General features: G+C 39.7%; 1 protein-coding gene across 12 annotated transcripts in view; it reads left to right on the forward strand.

Annotated features, from left to right (window-relative positions):
* The window catches only part of GRAMD2B (GRAM domain containing 2B), a 117,148-nt gene that overhangs the window by 54,792 nt on the left and 43,989 nt on the right, over positions 1-18,367 (forward strand). For 2 of the 12 annotated variants that reach the window (XM_090276640.1, XM_090276646.1), the window contains exon 1: positions 4,859-5,156. The exons of 7 other annotated variants lie outside the window; for them this stretch is intronic. In XM_090276640.1, the coding sequence (XP_090132766.1) occupies positions 5,093-5,156 (64 nt within the window). In that variant the 5' untranslated portion in view covers positions 4,859-5,092. Of the gene's footprint in view, positions 1-4,857; positions 5,157-18,367 lie in introns of those variants that run through there. 3 more of the 12 variants (XM_090276645.1, XM_090276649.1, XM_090276648.1) reach the window with 2 other exon arrangements.

The raw sequence follows: 18,367 nt of genomic DNA on the forward strand, positions 1-18,367 counted from the left end.
ATACCATGAGAAAGAAAACAATTATTGTTTTAGGCCACCAAGCTTTGAAGTGGTTATTTACACAACAACGGAGAACTGCAGCATGCAGCCCCCAAAGACAACTCTAGATTCAAACACTTCTTTCCCCACAAACATTATATATGTCTGAGGGTCCTCGGGCTCCCCACCCCCCACACTTTCCAATAAGGCACGTTTCTCTGCCAGTAACAAACCTTGTTTTGCTGTGTTAATTTTCCTATACCTTTCCAACCACCCCACTAGAAGTCAGGAAAGCTGGGTCTTCATCCTCATGGGTCACTGTAATTTTAGCCAAGTCACTAAACTCTCTGAAGCTCAGGCTCTTCTCTGAAAAACGATGATGAAGATTTGATCTTTTAATTTTGTCTGGTGTGTGGCAGACAACATTTTTCCCTTCCCTCATGTAGAAACTATTACAGAACAGAAACATATGAAAGAGCTACAAGTGGGAGAGTTCTAACTGAAGCAGGAGAGGCTGTATATTGGAGAAGTGGTAGGAGGTAGGCAGTGGGGTCAGAAGACCTAAGTTCAAGCGCCAGCTCCTCTCCTCACTAGTTCGAAGAGCCCCGGGACTCCCTCAGAACCTGGTGGGGCGGTCACTACTGAGGCCTCCCCACTTCACATTTATATTACCATACAGAAAATAGACATGTATTTTAAAATTTTGCAGTATTCTTTAATTTGCTGTTTTTGTGGCATCATTCATTTATTTTTTACTATTGAAGAGTTTCAATTGTTTCTGCTTTCTCACAGAATCAGAGTTATACTAGTGTTTCCCAACTGCCATCTTCCCCTAGAGCAGTAGGTCTTTACCATCTTGCCTGTTCCTCTCAACACAGAGGCTAAGCTTAGTTCTTGCTTCATCCCTAGAGAGAGGAATAAAGTACATATTTCAGATTCCCCCCTCTGTGGTATAATTTGGCTTGGGAAATATTGGTGCAGAAACATTCTATTTGATTTTAACTATTTTTTTAAAGGCCTCTATAGTAGGAGATCTCATAGCCTACAGCAGAATCACATCCCAATGTTTAATGACTGTATTCATCAAGAAACTTTCTTTCATGTTTGACAGAAATTATTCAGTAATGGCACCCTTCACATAATGCTTCTCAACTTTCATTCTTACAATTTTTTTATAAAGTCTTATAATTAAGTTATTCGGAGTCACTATATGGCTCTCTTCTGAGCTGTCAATTTTTTCCCATTTCCTCCTTTGGATTATTGACCTTAACTTGGAAACAGGAATGGTATGACAAGTGTTCCTGGAATTCTTTAACTTACGACATTGATGTAACAAATATTATGCATTGTTAAACTATTACTGAACTTCCAGGTTCCATCTTGATAAAAGCATCAACACCTTCTAAAACGTGTCCTTGGACAATATGCATAAAATTACAAGCATGTGACAATACTTCACGTGTAGTTATATTGGCTAATAAGTACTAACCTACCACATGTCATAAATTAGGTAACTACCTGACTACACATTACGACCTTAGCTCTGCTCATATCTCCAAACACATATTTGAACTCTGCCCCTGGGACTATGGACTGATGCACAGTGTACCCGATAAATCTTAAAAAGAGAGCAACATTTGATCAATATTTTAAGCTACTGAAAGGAAGCCCCTACCATCTGAAAAGTGATGGGTTAGGCATGCATTTTCTACTGGCCTGCTTCAATAGCTGGAAAAAATATCGACTGGAACTACTCTTTGATGTTAGAAACAAGAAACAATGTTCCCAGTGGCTAGGATGAAAAGAAGTGAAGGTTCTTTTTATTAGAGAAAAATCAAAGAGCATCCTAAAGTATATTTTACACATAATCTTACGTCTCTTTCTTCTCACACTACAATGAAATCTCTCCTGTTGTTTGGCTACTCCATTCCGTTGTACTGTGTAATAGCCCCAAGAATAAACAAATTAGGAAGCTGTCTCACAATGTCTTTTAAATTTAGGCAAATCTCGCTATGTAAAACAATGTCGTTTACTTGCTCCTTTCTAATTCTTCCCCCCTTTAGGAAAGGACTATCTGCTATTTCCCCACATGCTCCTACCCCCAGCCCCACCCTTCCTTTCTCACTTAAGATCATACTATTGAAGTCCTCATCCAACACACTAAAGAGCAAGTTTCAGGGCAACTTGAGAGCTCATCCGTGGAGCTGGATACCCGTGCTGGAGAACACCTGACTTTCCTCATGCAGTAAGAAAGGCTTGACCATGGTTTTTTAAAGGTTAAACATAGAACTACCTTTATGGGCAGCAATTCCATTCATAGGTATGTACCTAAAAGAATGGAAATCAGGCACTCCAACAGATATTTGTACATCAGTGTTCATAGCAGCATTGTTCACAGTAGCCAAAGGGTAAAAACAACCCAAATGTTCATCCACAGATGAATCGATAAACAAATGTACAGTACATATAGTGGAATATTGTTTAACCATAAAAAAGAATGATGTGCTGATACATGCTATAACTTGGATGAACCTTGAAAGCATTATGTTTAGTGAAGTAAGCCAGACACAGAAGAAATAATATCATCTGATTCCATTTATATGACGTGCCCAGAACAGACAAATTCATAGAGACAGAAAGTAGAATAGAGGTTACCAGAGGCTGGGAGGAGTGGGGAAGGAAGAGTTATTGTTGAATAGATACAGAGTTTATGTTGGAGATGATTTTTTTAAAGTTTTGGATGTAGATAGTGGTGATGGTTACACACATTGTGAATGTATTTAATGTCACTGTATTGCCCAGTTACCAAAGGTTAAAATGATAAATATGTATATTTTACTGTACTGAAAAAAATTACTGGAGGGCTAGAAAAACCAGTTTTGGTCTGAGTTTTGAGGTGGGGGCAGCTTGGAGGGCACCTGAGATTTATGGAGAGAGTCACTACCCAGTTTGGGCTGGTGACAACCTCATCTGTTGTCCTATCCCATCCCAATCCCGAAGAGGGGGTTGGGCTAGAGAAAGGATGTGGAGGCCGAAAGATTAATGTTCCCAGAAAGAGCCAGCTATGGACACTGAAGAGCATCACTTCCAAGTTTCCAGGTCACCCAGAGCCTTCCCCACCCCACCCAGCTGGAGGGGTCAGTGGTCAGGAAGAAAACTACAAAACAAAACAAAACAAACAAAAAACAAACGAACAGGAAAATAGAGAATGCTCATGGAATTTTACATAAACATATTTCTTTTACTTATTTTTCAAGTGTCATGAGAATCAATTTTGGAGCATGCAGGCTATAAAAATATAGTTTCGTTTTCTAATGATATAAGCTAGTGGACGGAGAAGGAATAAGAAAACGTTGGAAAGAACATGAGTCTCCAAAATGTTTGAGGTTATTTAGAAGGGTAGGTGTTTTCTTTCATACACACATGTATATGTTCACATAAACACTACGGTTGCAGAGCCTTTGTAATTATTCTTAAATCTAATTTTTTTTTTCTTAAATGAAGGACTTGCAGCCCCAGAGCACAGAGTTAGTAACTTTTCTCCCAGCCATATCATGCTCCACTATTGCCACTTGTAATTGTTTTCAAGTAAACTTAGGCTTCCAGCAAGTTATTCTCCTCAGATACTTGGTAGCAAATTTGAAAACCCCCAACACATTAAAAGAAGCGAACGTTTCAAAGAATGCCTGGAACATGGTAGCCCTCAAAAAAAAAAAAAAAAAAATTGTTCAGTGAATAAATGGATGCTTCAAATGCAAAACTTCAGACAGAACCAGCAAGTCGAAGGTTCACCAAGAGATGGGTAGAAGAAGCGTTCATTTTATCGGTTGAGTCGTCGTCGGCAGCCGTCCGTCTCGAGAGACGATGGTGTAGCTTCTTAAGAGTCTATCTGCACCGCCGAGAATGGCTGTGCAGTCCGACTCGGGAGTGACATTGTATCTGTCTCCTCCCGTGTTGAATCGACATCTTGCGATGACGCTGAAGCTACAGAGCCTGGGCAGGGTGATATGGAGGGTCTGCTGTTGCCCATGCAGCAGACCCCCCCTCTCTTCGCAGCTGAAGGGTCCAAGGGAAAGACGGAGTCAATACAGCTTGGCTTCAGGTGCGCCGCAGGAGTTGCCGGTGTTGACTACAACGTCAAACCGCCTTAGGGACTCCGGCTCCGGATTTTCTGTCGGGGTTTACTCCCTTAGCCTTTCCCCTGAAGAGGTATGCCGCAAGGCAGCGGAGGTTTTTTGGAGTCAGAGTTTTCCTTCTCTGATGTACCCTGACTGGAAGATCGAACCAGCGACACTTAGCTCGCAGGCCGACGCTCAATCCACTGAGCTAAACCAGCCAGGGCGATATCGGTTGAGTGCATAACAAATAAGTCATTAGGAGATTTTGATGAAAGCTTCTCCCCCACAGTACCAGGAAGGGTTAACCAGACAACCACTAAAGACAGCCACCTCTCACTGCCATTGTTACTGAACTGCTGTGTTGTTTAAGGCCCCACGAATGAGTCCTCAACGAGGCAATATCCTTGCTTGAATAATTTAGGCTGGGGAACAGGCCAGGCCACGCAGCGCATCCGTGTGAGAAGCAGCCTCACTCAGTCGCATCCATTTCCTGTATCTACAGCTGGCTGCTCATTTTCCTCCCGTCTCGTTACAGTCCGGGTACAAAAAAGCCCCTCTTACCAGGAAGCTAAATACAGTGTGTGATGCCTTCTTAGGCAAAGGTTTCACCTGCTCGGCCAATTAGCTTCCTCTCCCAGAAAGACTAGTTCAACAGGTTTCCTTTTTCTCCTCCTCCGCCGCCTGGGTTGGGGAAAGAGGCTGTCACTTCGCTTCGGCCCTCCCCTTCCCTCCTTGGCGGCTCGGCCACCCCCGCCCGGACCAATCGCGGCCGCTCGAACGTGTCCAGGTTGGCGGCGGGCAGCGGCAGCCGGGCCTGGATGCGCGGAGCGGCGGCGGGCGCGGGGCAGGGCGCGGGGCAGGGCGCGGGGCGGCTCGCTGGGCCTGTGCCCCCGAGCCTGGGAGCCGCGGGCGGAGGACCGAGAGGCGGGACGGCCGGCGCGCGGAGGTCTGAAGGTGCCCTCCAGACGCGGCCCCGATGACCGAACTACAGCAAGATGTGGAAGACACAAAGCCTGCCAAAGTGCTCGGGAAGAGAGAGAGCAAAGTGGGCTCAGCCCAGTAAGTATTCTCAGCCGGGACGGTCCGCGGCAATGGAAAGCGCGCCGCCCAAGCCTCTCTCTGCCAGGGGCACGGTTTGGGGTGGAAACAGTTTTCTGAACTTCTCCACGCACAGCCTTCAGGCTTGAACGCTTTCTGCGGCGCCCGGTCTCTTTTTTTTTTTTTTTTTTTCTTTCTCAGATTCTGTGGTAGAGAAAAGGCACGGCTGCATTTCAGGAAGGTACGGTGGGATGTGAATTATTGGAGCCGAAAGCACGAGTGGCGTTTTGTAATTCCCGAGGGAGGGCTGGGGCACCCATTCAGATCTCAGCCCTGTCAAGAACAGAGTGCTGACATTTATTTCAGTTGTCCTACTTCTTAATGACGTGTGGGAAGATGCAGTTGTCTTGTAGATGTTATCTGGTCATCAGTTTCACAGTGATGTGTATTCCTCCTTTGCTTCAGACCTTGAGGGTGTGTTTCCCCCAGTCCCTTCACTGTTTCCTCTCAAGGGAGTGGAAAAGTAGTGGAAAATATGAAATATGCTTTATCTTTCCCCCTCCAAGACTGCCTGCCTGCTTTGGTTAGGTACTTAACACAAACTTGTTATACACTTTTTCTTTTTTCTTTTTTTTTTGGAGAGAGAGAGAGAATATAGGAGTGGGATCAAGGAGCACAATGAATATATAATAAAACACTTCAAATATTGGGTTGTGACTATCCTCTTAAAAGATTAATGTGCATAATAGGATTTGCGCATTGTTTGACCTATACACTCCTCTGGTTTAAGAAACTGAAAACTCATATGTTGTGGTCACAGAGATTTCTAATCTCTGTAAACTAATCTCTGTGAAATCTCTAATGAAACTTGTTTTCCTCTGTACTGCTTTTTCTTTTTCTATCCAGAAGCATGAGTATTTATGTGATTGTTATTCCCAAGCATTCTTTTGAAAAGGAAAAGAATCTTTCAGCATTTCCTTCTTTGCTATGACCATAACGTTAAGTGATGCTAAGATAAATATCTGAGTAAGATAAATATTTAGATATAATATCTAAGTAAGACCAATTCTTTATCGTACTAAGCCCTTGAGGTACCTAAAATGCTTTATTGATACTAATATAAAAAGATAAGTTATTTAAATGAAGATTCAATCTTCATCATTCATCATTTCAGCATTTATTGATTTTTAAAACTTACAGCCTGGTTCCACATAAAAATTTGGATTTATAAAAGAATTTTTCATCTGTGTGTCTGTTGGCATCTGGGCTAAAGTTTTGGAGGAATAGCTTTCTCAGCTGTTTCGATTTATTGTTTCAAAGGCTTTGGTCATATTATTGTCCAGCATCCATTCTCCTTGGCTGCTCTCTCCTCTCCCTCCCAGCATTGTCAACTTAAGCTGATGTTCTTTATTCTTTATGTACAAATTGATGATGGAGAAAAATTGCTATGACTGTAGCCCTTACAAAATGTTTTTTCTTGCCACCAAATAAAAACCTAAATGTATGCTAAAAATTCAAGTTCAAGAAAAAGACGAACTCTTAAATATTATCTGTTTCCTTTGCACTTAATCATTCTTGTACATACATTACTTCCCAGAAAAGGAGGTATTGTGGATAGTCTTATCATTATTTCATAGATTAAGTTAGAGGTGACAGGCGTGTTAAGTGGCACTAGCAAGACTGGAACCAGGACTTTAAACTTGTAGTCCAGAACTCACCCTCAGATAATATTTAGTTGTAGCTACACAAAGTAGAATGACTCACACCTACCCAACAGCTACTGAGTTGTGGAATCTTCACATTCCTAGTCATTTAGATATTCAGTTAAGGAGATTGTTTTGAATGACTGAAAAAAGTCCACTACAGCATTTGAACTAATTCTCTTAACTCAAAATGCTTTAGATTTTGGGAAAATACTTTTGTAGACAATAAGCATTGAAGCTCAAGGCCCCAACATAGACCTTCATTTAGAACAGCTAGATTCAGATTAATTTCAGGTCAACAAATAATGGAATGCCTACTATATGTTCCATAATGGTGGGGAATACAAGAATGTATATGATATGGTACCTGTCCTTCTAGAACCTCAAGAGGAGTTCTGAGGAGATTGAGGGCAGGCACTTATGTATATTAATGTATTTCTAGTGACATTTGTGGCCACTGTCACATATCATATAAACATGATGCTATTAAAAGTTTGGCCCTTAATCTCCACAATTAGGATGTTTATCCCTGTGGCAGTCTTTGTTAAATTTCTCTTGTTTATTGGGTTTTTCGTTTGTTTTTGCCTACAAAGTGGTACTTTCCAGGCCTACTGAAGTCATTTGTGATTCATTCTAAGATTTTAGGCATTCTTACTCTGGGCTCTTAAACTCTTGCTTTGGTAACAGGAGAGTAAATTTAAGAGGGAAGTAGATACATTATCACAGTGATATATTGGTGTGATAATTCCATATTTGAAATCATTTTTGAGTAGCTAAATTGTTACCCTTAGAAACTCAATCTAACTTCTCTGATTTGAACGTCATCATTTAGATTAATGGTCACTAAGCTCTAAATTGTTGAAGTTCAAGTGTCCCAATGGACGTTTTCTTCCAAGAGTGCTAGAATGGCTTGCTTCTCCCCATTTCCCTGGATCTGTAGCTACACCCACATAGGCCTCACCATCTAGAACCTAGCCTTCTGGGTAGTAACAGCTGGGATTTACTGAGAATGCTTGCTGTGTGATGGGCGGTGTGGTTGACCCTTTACATTCTTTTTCATACAGAATGAGGTAGACACCATTATCTCCACTTACAAATAAGAATATTGAAGCTCTGAGAAGTTAAGCAACTAGGCAGAGACGCAGTTAATAAGAGAAGAGCTCAAAGTTAAGTCCAGGTTTTCTAACTCTAGAGCTTGAACTTGAACACTTAATTTGTTCTCCTCTGCTCAAGAACCTGTGATGGCCCATGACCTACTCTAAAACATACACTCCTCTGCCAAGAATTTAAGACCCTTAAATATCTGAAAACACATAGACCATTTCAACCTCATTTCCTAATACTAGGCAGCATGCACATCTTTTATAGCCAAACAATCATACTAGCATCCCTGTTCTCAGGAGGTGATAATACAGAAGAAAAGGAACAGGTAGTACTGAATGAAGTTCCCTTCATCCTCTTCTCCTCTCCTCTATTCCTTTGCTCAAGTAGTTCCCTCTCTTCCTTCTCTATACTTCTATAAGTCAGCTTAAGTTTTCCTTCATTTAAAACCTTCCCTTATCACTGGCCATACTCGTCTCTTTCTATTAGTGCTTACTTTGTATAGTATGTATGTGGTCAGCCCCATAAAACTTAGCTGTGTTATTATACTGTCAATTAACAGTTACTATTTATTGAACATTTAGTACACAAAGTACTGTTTTAAGTTGCTAACATATATTAACTCACGTACTAGTCTAGTGTATATCGGTTAACTTTTCCTTAAATAGATTGCAAACTCCGATCATTTTTCCTTTTTTAATTTCTCAGAGGACACAACAAATAATCATTTTCAATCACCATCTCTTGGTGAGCTGGGGAGGTTGAGATGCCATTCCCCCTAATTAAGGTATATACTACACTTATAACCTGAAAGCTGTGGCTTAGTTATTCATCTTTGTGCCAGAAGTAAGGCTATAGATTTACTTATCACCAAAGTGCATTTTGATACTCCCTTTTCTTATCAAGAATTGGTAATTTAGCAGCCTATTTTCTTTTGAGATCCTAGATTTTCCCCACTTTCATTACCTTTTTGATTCTGAATTTTATGTTCCAAATACATAGACTACATAGACAGTTCTAACACAGCATACATTTTTTTGACATACATTTTATGAGATACTTCTTTTTTTTCTTAAAGTCTGTTATGGATGTGATTTAGTAATGGGCAGTTTACTTTTAATGAATTTCGGAAAGTATCAAACATGCTGGTACATTTCTGGGCAGAAGTTATTTTGATTCATATTTCAAATAACAAATTTCATTATATGGAACATACACTTGTAATGCAATATGAATTTTTAACATTTAAGTTTTAATAACTTCCGATATAAGAATTCTACGTATGGAAAAAGATATGGGCAACATAAACATTTACCTTGGAAGGAAGTTCTCTGGTTTTATCAAGAAGTGATAATGATTTTAGGGGCATCCTTTAAAGTAGTGAATTCAAGTAAAAATAAGTTACCTGCAGTGAAAACATTTATTATTCAACTATCCTATCTTTGTACATAACGTATTGGGGTTGAAGTTGGGAATGGATCTTTAATTAGAAGCAAGAGGAGCAAAGACAAATAATTTTTAAAAGTAGCTCAATTTCTTAGTGCTTGTTTAACTACAAACTTTGGAAGTGCCCATTTAGCAAGAGAATCTCTATAATATATATTGTGTATGTATTATTTATCTTTCTGTTTGTATTTGTAACATAACTTTTTTTCTTAATTTTAATTTCAGGTCACTAACTTTTACAGATTACCCTGTGTACTTTTCAATATAAAATTTGAGATAGGAAGAAAAAATTATAATATATTTAAAGTATAAAAATTAAATTGAAGTAAAACAATCTATGGAGGAGTTTGAAACAATGGAGAAAAATTGTGTGTTCTGGCTTACATGTTTTGGAAAGAAGTTCAATGAACCATATCAGTTCTAGAGATTAATATCATAGGAAATAGCTGACTTACAAAGGCAGTGCATGAGGTTGTGAAGAATGCAGGCTCTAGGAAACTAGGATTTGAAACCTGACTTTCTTATCTCCTAGAAGTGTGACCCTGGCAAGTTACTTAGCTACTCTAATTCTCAGGTTCATTATCTGTAAAAGGTGACACTTATGTCAGCTGTTTCATATAGGCTTGCTTTGAAGTTTAAATGGGAAATGAAGAAATGCACTTTGCCTAGTGCCTGACATGCCAGCTCTACAGAAACCATAGCTAACTTAGTCCTCACTGTTGAGCATCTGGGACATGCTGTGGGGTGGAGGTGGGAGGCTGACATAAAGATAATTGAACTAAATAGTCAAAATTCCAAAGGCCTGAACTCTGATGGTAGGTAGCATACACCAGGGTTCTGTCAAGTGAGCCTTCGTTCCATTTGTTCAGCTTGTGACAGCATCTGAGTGTTGCCATGACTCCAGCACGGCATCTTGGGTTTTATTTTATGCTGAAAGGATCTCATGCCGTAACTATGTACTAACCTGCCAGCTTATTTTTGTATTACATTATTACATCTGTTGTTCAAAACTTTTATCTATGATCCATAGATTTCCACATCCTGTCCTGGCACAGAGCTTTTCTCTCATGGCTCCTCATCGTCAAACATAGGTGTTTTTTTCCATTAGCTAAACTCCAATAGAACCTCCTTCAACATCTTTCTAATTTTTTAAATGCTCAGTTTTAGACACTGGACACATTTTGAAATTGCATAAAGCAGAGGTTCTGGAGAGAGACTCCTCCACAGCCACCTTAATAACCACTCTTTCTCTTTAAAGGAAAGAAAGCATTTTTTGCAAGCTTAAGTTTATTTACCCTTAGAAGAGAAGCAAAGCCAAGTTACACTGCGTTCCCTAAGATAAACTAGTTTACATGTGCTCTCTCATTGGTCACTCTGTGGGTGCCATAGGTCGCCACACTCATATTGGGATAGGATGTCTAAAGATGCAGATTATTTTATGCAGGTTTATTGAGACATATTTTACATATCATAAAATTTTTGTTGATTTGCTATGATTTGTTTTACCTTATTATGTTAGACTTGGCAAAATGAACTTGTCATTAGGATTAAATACGATCATACAGTACTTGGCTGCATACCATAGGAGAGCTCAATAAGGTGGACATTATTTTCATAAATCACTTTTTCCCCAAACCTCTTTACAGAATAGTTATCTCCCAATAAAATAACCCACATGATTTCCACATTGATGGATAAACAAATCCGTCAGGACACAACTTTGTTCGGGTGACCTCTGCAAAGTGAACTCAGAGTGTTAGATGGAGGGGCTGATGTCTGACTGCGCTGCTCTTACATTATCAATTCATCTGCATGTGTCTTGTTCTACTCTTCTAACCAGAGGAGCCTAGACAGTCCCCTAATCTGATGATGTAGTAATATCTGGGCCATCTATGAATAACGAGGTAGAGGTCACAATAGTGATGACCTGTTTAAAAAGAGATCTAAGTAGAGAAATGGAAATGTGAAATTTAAGACAATACGTCAGGGGATAAGGAGAGTAAAGAAATGAGTTGGAAAAAGAGAGGGAGAAATACTGACTTACATTGAAAAGAGAAAGAAAACAATACTAATTTACCCTTCGCCTGTATGATCTCCTGCTTCTATCCTGGTGGATGCTGCTCCTCCTCTCTCCTCTTGCTGTTCTGTGTTCTGTCAGTGAAGTTTCAGGCACTGAGATGAGTGGCCTACCGCCTCGTCTCCCCTAATGGAAATAGTGACCCGTGTACACATGGTGTTTCCTCAGAGTCAGTATCTATCAGGTGTCTGATTATACCCATATCTGTTATCCTCTAGATTTTTCAAATTATGCCTCCCATGTGTAGTGGGTTAAAGACTACAAAGAAATATGCTAGTTTTTGCATCTTTTACTATTAAAGATTACAGTTATCTTGTGATCCTACAGATTATTTTGAAACCCCCTAGTGTATAGTGCTGTAAAGAAGTGTACGGTAAATTGAGTGAAAAACTAGTTCATCATGACAGCTTTTATTACCACTCTGTTGTTTCTATAATTCATTGGAAAACAGCTCCTCATTTGATTCTAATAACTTAAATATTGTGCTAGATGCTTTATATAACAGATAATGTGGTGCTCTGAGAGCCTATAGGAACTGTCGAGAATGTGTTTCTTTCCCTCCCTCTCGCCCTGCCTGTCTTAATAATAAAGTTCTGTAGTATATGAATTTGGGCTACTTTTGACATGAAGTTGATAGGTTTCTCATGCTTTTCCTTGATTTCCTAAGAACCTTTTCTGAAATTTTTACTCCCCAAATCCTATTTTTTCTGAACCCAAATTCTAAAATCACAAAATATCAGACATATGAGAGAAGAATACAGTCATATAAGCTAGAAGAAGGGCTGTATTTAACAATTGATACTGACCAGAGAAATTTGTTCATGTTCTCAACTGAAATTCCTAAGTAGTTTTGTGTTAGGCTTCATGCCAAGTGTCAGCAATCTCTGAGATGAAGAAGATAAGGCCTTTACCAATAGGAAACTACAGTAGGTGAGAGAAATATTTTGTTTTGAGATTTGATCTTCTTTCAAAGAAGAGAGTAGGTAGCTCTAGAAACTAGATCAAAGCTCAGACAAGATGAGGTAATATTGCTCTAAACTATAGACAGTGTTCAAAGTGCTTTTACACACATACATGTAATGAGATAGGTATTGTTATCGCAGTTTATGTGTAACAGAGGCACAGTGACTTGCCCAGGGTCCTACCAGCTGTTGAAGTGTTGAGCCTCCTAAAATCATTCATATACAACCTCACTAGATTTAGGAAGACCGAAGATGCAGCGGGCAAAGGGGCTCCCCTAAGTGTCCACGCATCCTTGAGTAGATCTCTTAACTTGTGTGGGTCAGTTTTCTAAACTATAAAACTAAGACTCATTTCCATTCTACAGTTCTAACATTGAAAGGATTTCTCATGTTCTGTAGAGGACAGGGCAGCGAGAGCACCTTTAGCTGTCACTTGGGCTCTGGCCCTTTCTTTGTGTATTGTCAGTCGCAGGTGCCTCTCTGGACACCTCTGTATTCATCTGTGCTCAGACCTGACCGTAGGAAGCTTCATTGTTTCGGGGGCAGCTTTACGCTGTGATTTTCACAGCAGTCACTCATCAATCCCAGTTTTTAAAGACACAAAAATAGAGCACTTTGCACAAGTACAGAGTGTTTTTATAAAGTAATGTGAATGATTTGTTTCAGAAAACATGTGAATGCTGTCTCTCAAGTAGTCAGAGAATGAATCCAAGAACCATTCCAAAAATACTGCAGTTGCACAAAATCTTTTTGAAATTCTTGCAGAGTTACTTTCAAAGCCTGGAGCCCATTCTTTGAATAGTCTTAAGGTTGGCAAAACCCTCTTCCTTTGAGAACAAATTCAGTTTTGGAAACCTCCTAAAGCCAAACTGGGTGAATAAGGTGGAAAAGAACAGTTTAAGTACGTTTAACCACCCTGGATTTTTGATCAAAAACAAGATGTAACCATAAAGTCATAAGAGTTTCTGGCAATACTTACACATCACTTCTTATACTTCCATATTTAGGTTTGTTACTTTTTAACCTTGTTGTAAAGAGTAACATATAATAGTTATTATTCTGCCCTAAAATCATTTTTTAGTGTTTATAATATACCCAGGTGAGGTTGAACATATCATAAGCACTGAAAAAGAAAAATACTTTGAGGATGCAAATGTTACACATGGTAAGTCTTTTTCTTGAGGCATATATCCTATGTGTTATGGAAAACAATTTTTGAAAAAATTTCCATAAATGTAGACAGTGAAAGTTCAGCTATCACAATCTTCTTATACTATTTTCCACTTCGTTACACAATGTGGGAATGTATTTACCAGTTACATTTTTCCAGATCCCCTCTTCATATCATAGTGTTTCATTGTATGCAGGCCGTACTCCTGACTTGCCCACATGGTAGCTATCAGTTTCCAGAATGAAACTTTCCATTTTTGCTAAGTGTCACCTGCTAGTTAATATCAGCAAGCTGATTGGTCTACTACTGGTAAGTCCCTGAGTGTACCAGCTTGTTCAAGCATATTTTCCTGCCCTTGTTCTTGACGTTTGGTCAGAATAGATTTATTACATAGCATTTTTATCTTAGATCTGATTTTAGTACTGCATTGTTCTATGAATTTGATGTGCTATGTCTCCACTCTTTTCTAATCCAGCATAATTCAACAAGCATTTCCCCATTGCTTACTCTATCCTGAGAAGAAAGGCTAAAGAGATGGGTGCAATGTGCTTTAGGAGCTGCCAGTGTCGGGGGAGGAGCAGAACACACACACACACACAACTAATACCATGGGATAAGAATTTCACAGTAGTTTTCAGCTGCTAATGGGAACAAAGATGTAGCAGCATTTTTCCTTGAGGTGAACTAAGCAGTGATACTTGAAGTGAGGTTGATAAATAAGAAAGCATTTGGCCTCAGCTGGATAGAGGAGATCATTCCAGGCCAGGAAAGAACAAAGATAGGACCTTGAAAGTTCAAAATTGTATTTTTGATCCCTACCTAGGAGCCTTCTGTGGCTAGACTGGCTGGGGCAGGAAGACCAGCAGCAAGAACACAATGGGAAGGACGCGGAGCCCCCATTCAGAATTCTCCTCCTCACTTTGTTCTCTTTGCTTCACTTCCGGCTTTGGCTCTACTACTGATTCTTTGAAACTTCAGGGAAATCGTTCTGTCTGGTCTTCAATTTCCTCCCCTGTAAAGAGAGAGGGCTGACTGACCTGATTTGTTAGATCCCTTCCAACCTGAAGAGTGCACGCCTTTGAAGAAACTGCCCTACTTCTCTGCTCTCCTCTGTAGCCTTTGTGTAAAGAATTCTATCAGACTGAACAAACTAAGGAAAGCGTTTTGAATATGAATAGAATCCTTGCTTTCTTACTTGCTTTGGCCTCTTTTATTTTTTCCCTTTTATTTCTTTCCCTGGGTAAACCTATACCTGGTTAAGGCAGGACTGCCGAACATACCTCAACTCTCTTACGCATTTATAGATACACATCAGCATTCATGTGGCGTTCAGACAACCCTGCTTTGCCATTGGCCACAGGTGACAGGGCCATGGTGCCTCTGGACCAGTTATACTAGAAATGTCTAATCAAATAACAACGTAAACGTGTAATACAAAAGGGCACCAGACTCATTAACAGTAGAACTGCACGTTTCTCCAGTATAGTTCAGGTCTGAAAATAATCATATATTGCACTAGAATACAGAATACAATTGAAGGTTAACAAGCCTTTTTCCTCAGAAGTGAAGTCAGGGATACTAGCTTACCACTTCAATATAATAATTATTATAGCATTTAAAAAACACTTTATATTTTTTAAAATCCTTTTATTTACACCAGTAGTTGAATTTAACACACATTGTTTTTGAGGGCCTACTATTGTTAGGCACTGTGCTATGTTATAAGGATATTAGGATGTTATTAGGACATGGACCCTGCCCTCAAGGTCATCAGAGCAGATTTCACTGTAACTTAAGCAATATCTTAATATGACATTAAATATGAGCTTTAAGCTGTTGTGATAAATAAGAATATGTACAGGCATTTTTAAGAGAATAGTGGAAAAGAAACTAGCCTAGTGTGGGACTGAGTAAAGACTTCTTAGAGGAAATGATAATACCTAAATCTTGAAGGAAGAATAGGAGTTAGCCTTCCTCCCCCTAGAGAGAGAAAGAGACTGTGCGTGTGAGAGAAAGAATGTTCTGTCCTGAAATAATAGCCTAAATGAAGTGAAGTGAAACAGCCTTGTGACTATGAAGAACTAATATTACTAGAACATAAAATGTATGATACTGAATGCCAATAAATGAGACAGGAGCCATCGATTGGGAGGGTAGGTGGCCTAGTGATTAAGCTCTATAAAAACTCTAGAACAACAAGATTTGATGAGCAAATGAAAGTGCTAGGAGGACAGTTCTCCCAGAGAGCACACGAAAACTTCACAAGCCCATGTACCTTGCCCTACGCATCTCTTCCATCTGGCTGTTCTTGAGTTGTAGTCTTTATAATAAACGGGTAACAGTTAAGTTTAGCGTTTCCATGAAATCTGTGAGTCATTCTAGCAGATTATCGAACCTCATGAGGAGGTCAAGGGAACCCCTGATTTATAGTCTGTTGGCCTGGAACTTGCAGCTGGTGTCTGAGGTGTGGATAGTCTTGAGGGCCTGAGCCCTGAACCTGTGGGATCTGTGCTAACTCCAGGTAGTTAGTATCAGAATTGAACTGAATTAAATTGTTGGATACCCAGTTGGTATCTGAAGACTTAGAGAATTGGTTGCTGGTGTCAGAAAACAAAAGGTCAGAGCTCAGAAATAGATTTTGGAATTATCAGCATACAGGTTAATCATATAGGTAAAATCATGAGAGTGGGTGGAATTTTCCAATGCAGAGAAAAGTAGAGGACCAAAGTGAGAACTTAGGAGTGACCCTACATTGAGATGAAGGTCAAAAAAGAGACCACAAAGGTGGAGAACAAACAGCACAGCAGAAAACAAAACAAAAATTAAACAAAATGAAATAGAAATATGAAAAAAAGCAAACAAGGGAGGAGAATCTCAAGAGGGTTAACAGTGGCAGGTTCTACCAAAAGCAGCATCAAGAACTAAAATGCTCTTAGCATTTAGCAATGCAGGGATTACCAGTGAACTTTGTCTGAAAAATTGCAGTGGAGCAATGGGAATGGTGGCCAGACTCTACTGGACTGGGTTAATGGGAAATGAGGACGCAGACACAGTATGGGTAGACTGTTGCTTCAAGAGACTTGGCTGCGAAGTTAAAGGAGAGAAAGGTAACTAGAGAAAATGAAGTCAAAGGAAATTTTGGTGTTTAGATCAGAGAGCCATGTTAGCCTGTACATAAACTAGGAAGAAAAGCCAGATGAGAGGAAAAAGACGAAGATGTAGCACAAAGGTGGAATAACTGAACAAGCCCAGAGGTACCATAAAATGGGCTTGCACATCGAAAGGAAGGAGACCTTGTCCTTCTGAACCTGGAAGAAGGTACAGATGCAGGAGATGCAGACAGAGGCAGTCCTAAGTCAAGGGAAGTTGTGGCTGCCCTTGTCCGAATACTTCAACTTCCAATTTTCTTAGTGAACTTGTTATCTGGCCCCGTTCATCCAGAAGGATGAGCTGTGTTTGGTTAGGAGCTTGGAATTGTTGGAGAGGAAAAAACTTTTCCTCTTCCCTCCTAGCTTCTTCCAGCTTGTCTAGGGATTACATTGACTTGAAGCTAATTTAACAGGAGAAAATCAAGGTAACAGAGGTTCAGAGTATTCCTCTTGCACTGGCCGTTTCTCAAGTAACTTTAATTCAAAATAATCAACATGCCACCTTGGCATATTTGGAGGCAGTCTGCCCCACTCTCCATCAGGAGCCCCAAGAATGTTTGGAATACAAATTGAAGGACTAGGAGAGGAAGATGTATGAGGAATACTGAGTGCCCAGGCGACAGCAAAGACACCAATCACAAATAAGGGCTAATTTGTCCCCCTCACCAGTGCTGAGAAAGAATGCAGGGACTCGAAGTTATAAAGGCTCATTTTGAGCTGATCTTGTTGTGTTTGTGCTGAGTGCAGAAAGACTGGCATAAGTGGAAACTGAAGGAGATCAATCACATATATGGTGTGAGCTGCTTCAGGAAACAAATCCAGAAGGGACTGATAGGCTAGGAGAGCATGGAAACATCAAGGACTGTTGTCCGTCTCTGGGGCTGAAAGCACACGTGGTGGCATGCTGAGGGGTGGGGACTGGAAGGATAGGAGATTAGGGGCAGACAGTAGGAGGCCAGAGATGTCCGGGCAATCTGAGCAAGGACAAAAGCCAGGCATTGAGCATGCTTTATGTGAAGAGAAAGTAAAGGCCAAGTTGTTGGATGTCAACCCCACAGGTACAGAATGATCCAGGTATCAGAGTTCTCAAGAAAGAGAAACTGATCAGTAAGTTAGAGCATGAAGGCAATAAGGAACATTAAATGCAGCCAGGAAAAGAGTCACCCACAGGAGGTCACACTTTCTGTATGCTGATTATAGGTGAACATTGATTTTTTTTTAACTCAACTGAATTAATACAAAAACAATTAGAAACACAAGTATTCAATAAGATGACTGATTCCCAGAAATAAATCTTAAATCAGTTACCAGAAATAACAACTTTTTTAAAAAATAATAAATTGGAGGAAAAGGTACAGACAAGCAACAAAAATATATAAAATATCCATAAATAAATTTGATAGGATTTAAAGTAAAACAATATACATACTAAAAAGACAACCTAACTGGAGAGTTATACCTTCTTTAAAAAAAAAAAAAAAAAACTGACATTATAAACATAGCTGTGTTTCTTAAGTTCATAAGTTCAGTGGAACTAAACAAATCTCAGTGACTAAGAAAACATTATAGAATGAGTCTAAAATTCTTCTGAAAGAACAGGCATATAAGAATAGCCAGACTACA

Source organism: Furipterus horrens, unplaced genomic scaffold (assembly GCF_987537825.1).
Source record: "Furipterus horrens unplaced genomic scaffold, mFurHor1.1.pri manual_scaffold_5, whole genome shotgun sequence".
Classification (NCBI taxonomy): Eukaryota; Metazoa; Chordata; class Mammalia; order Chiroptera; family Furipteridae; genus Furipterus; species Furipterus horrens.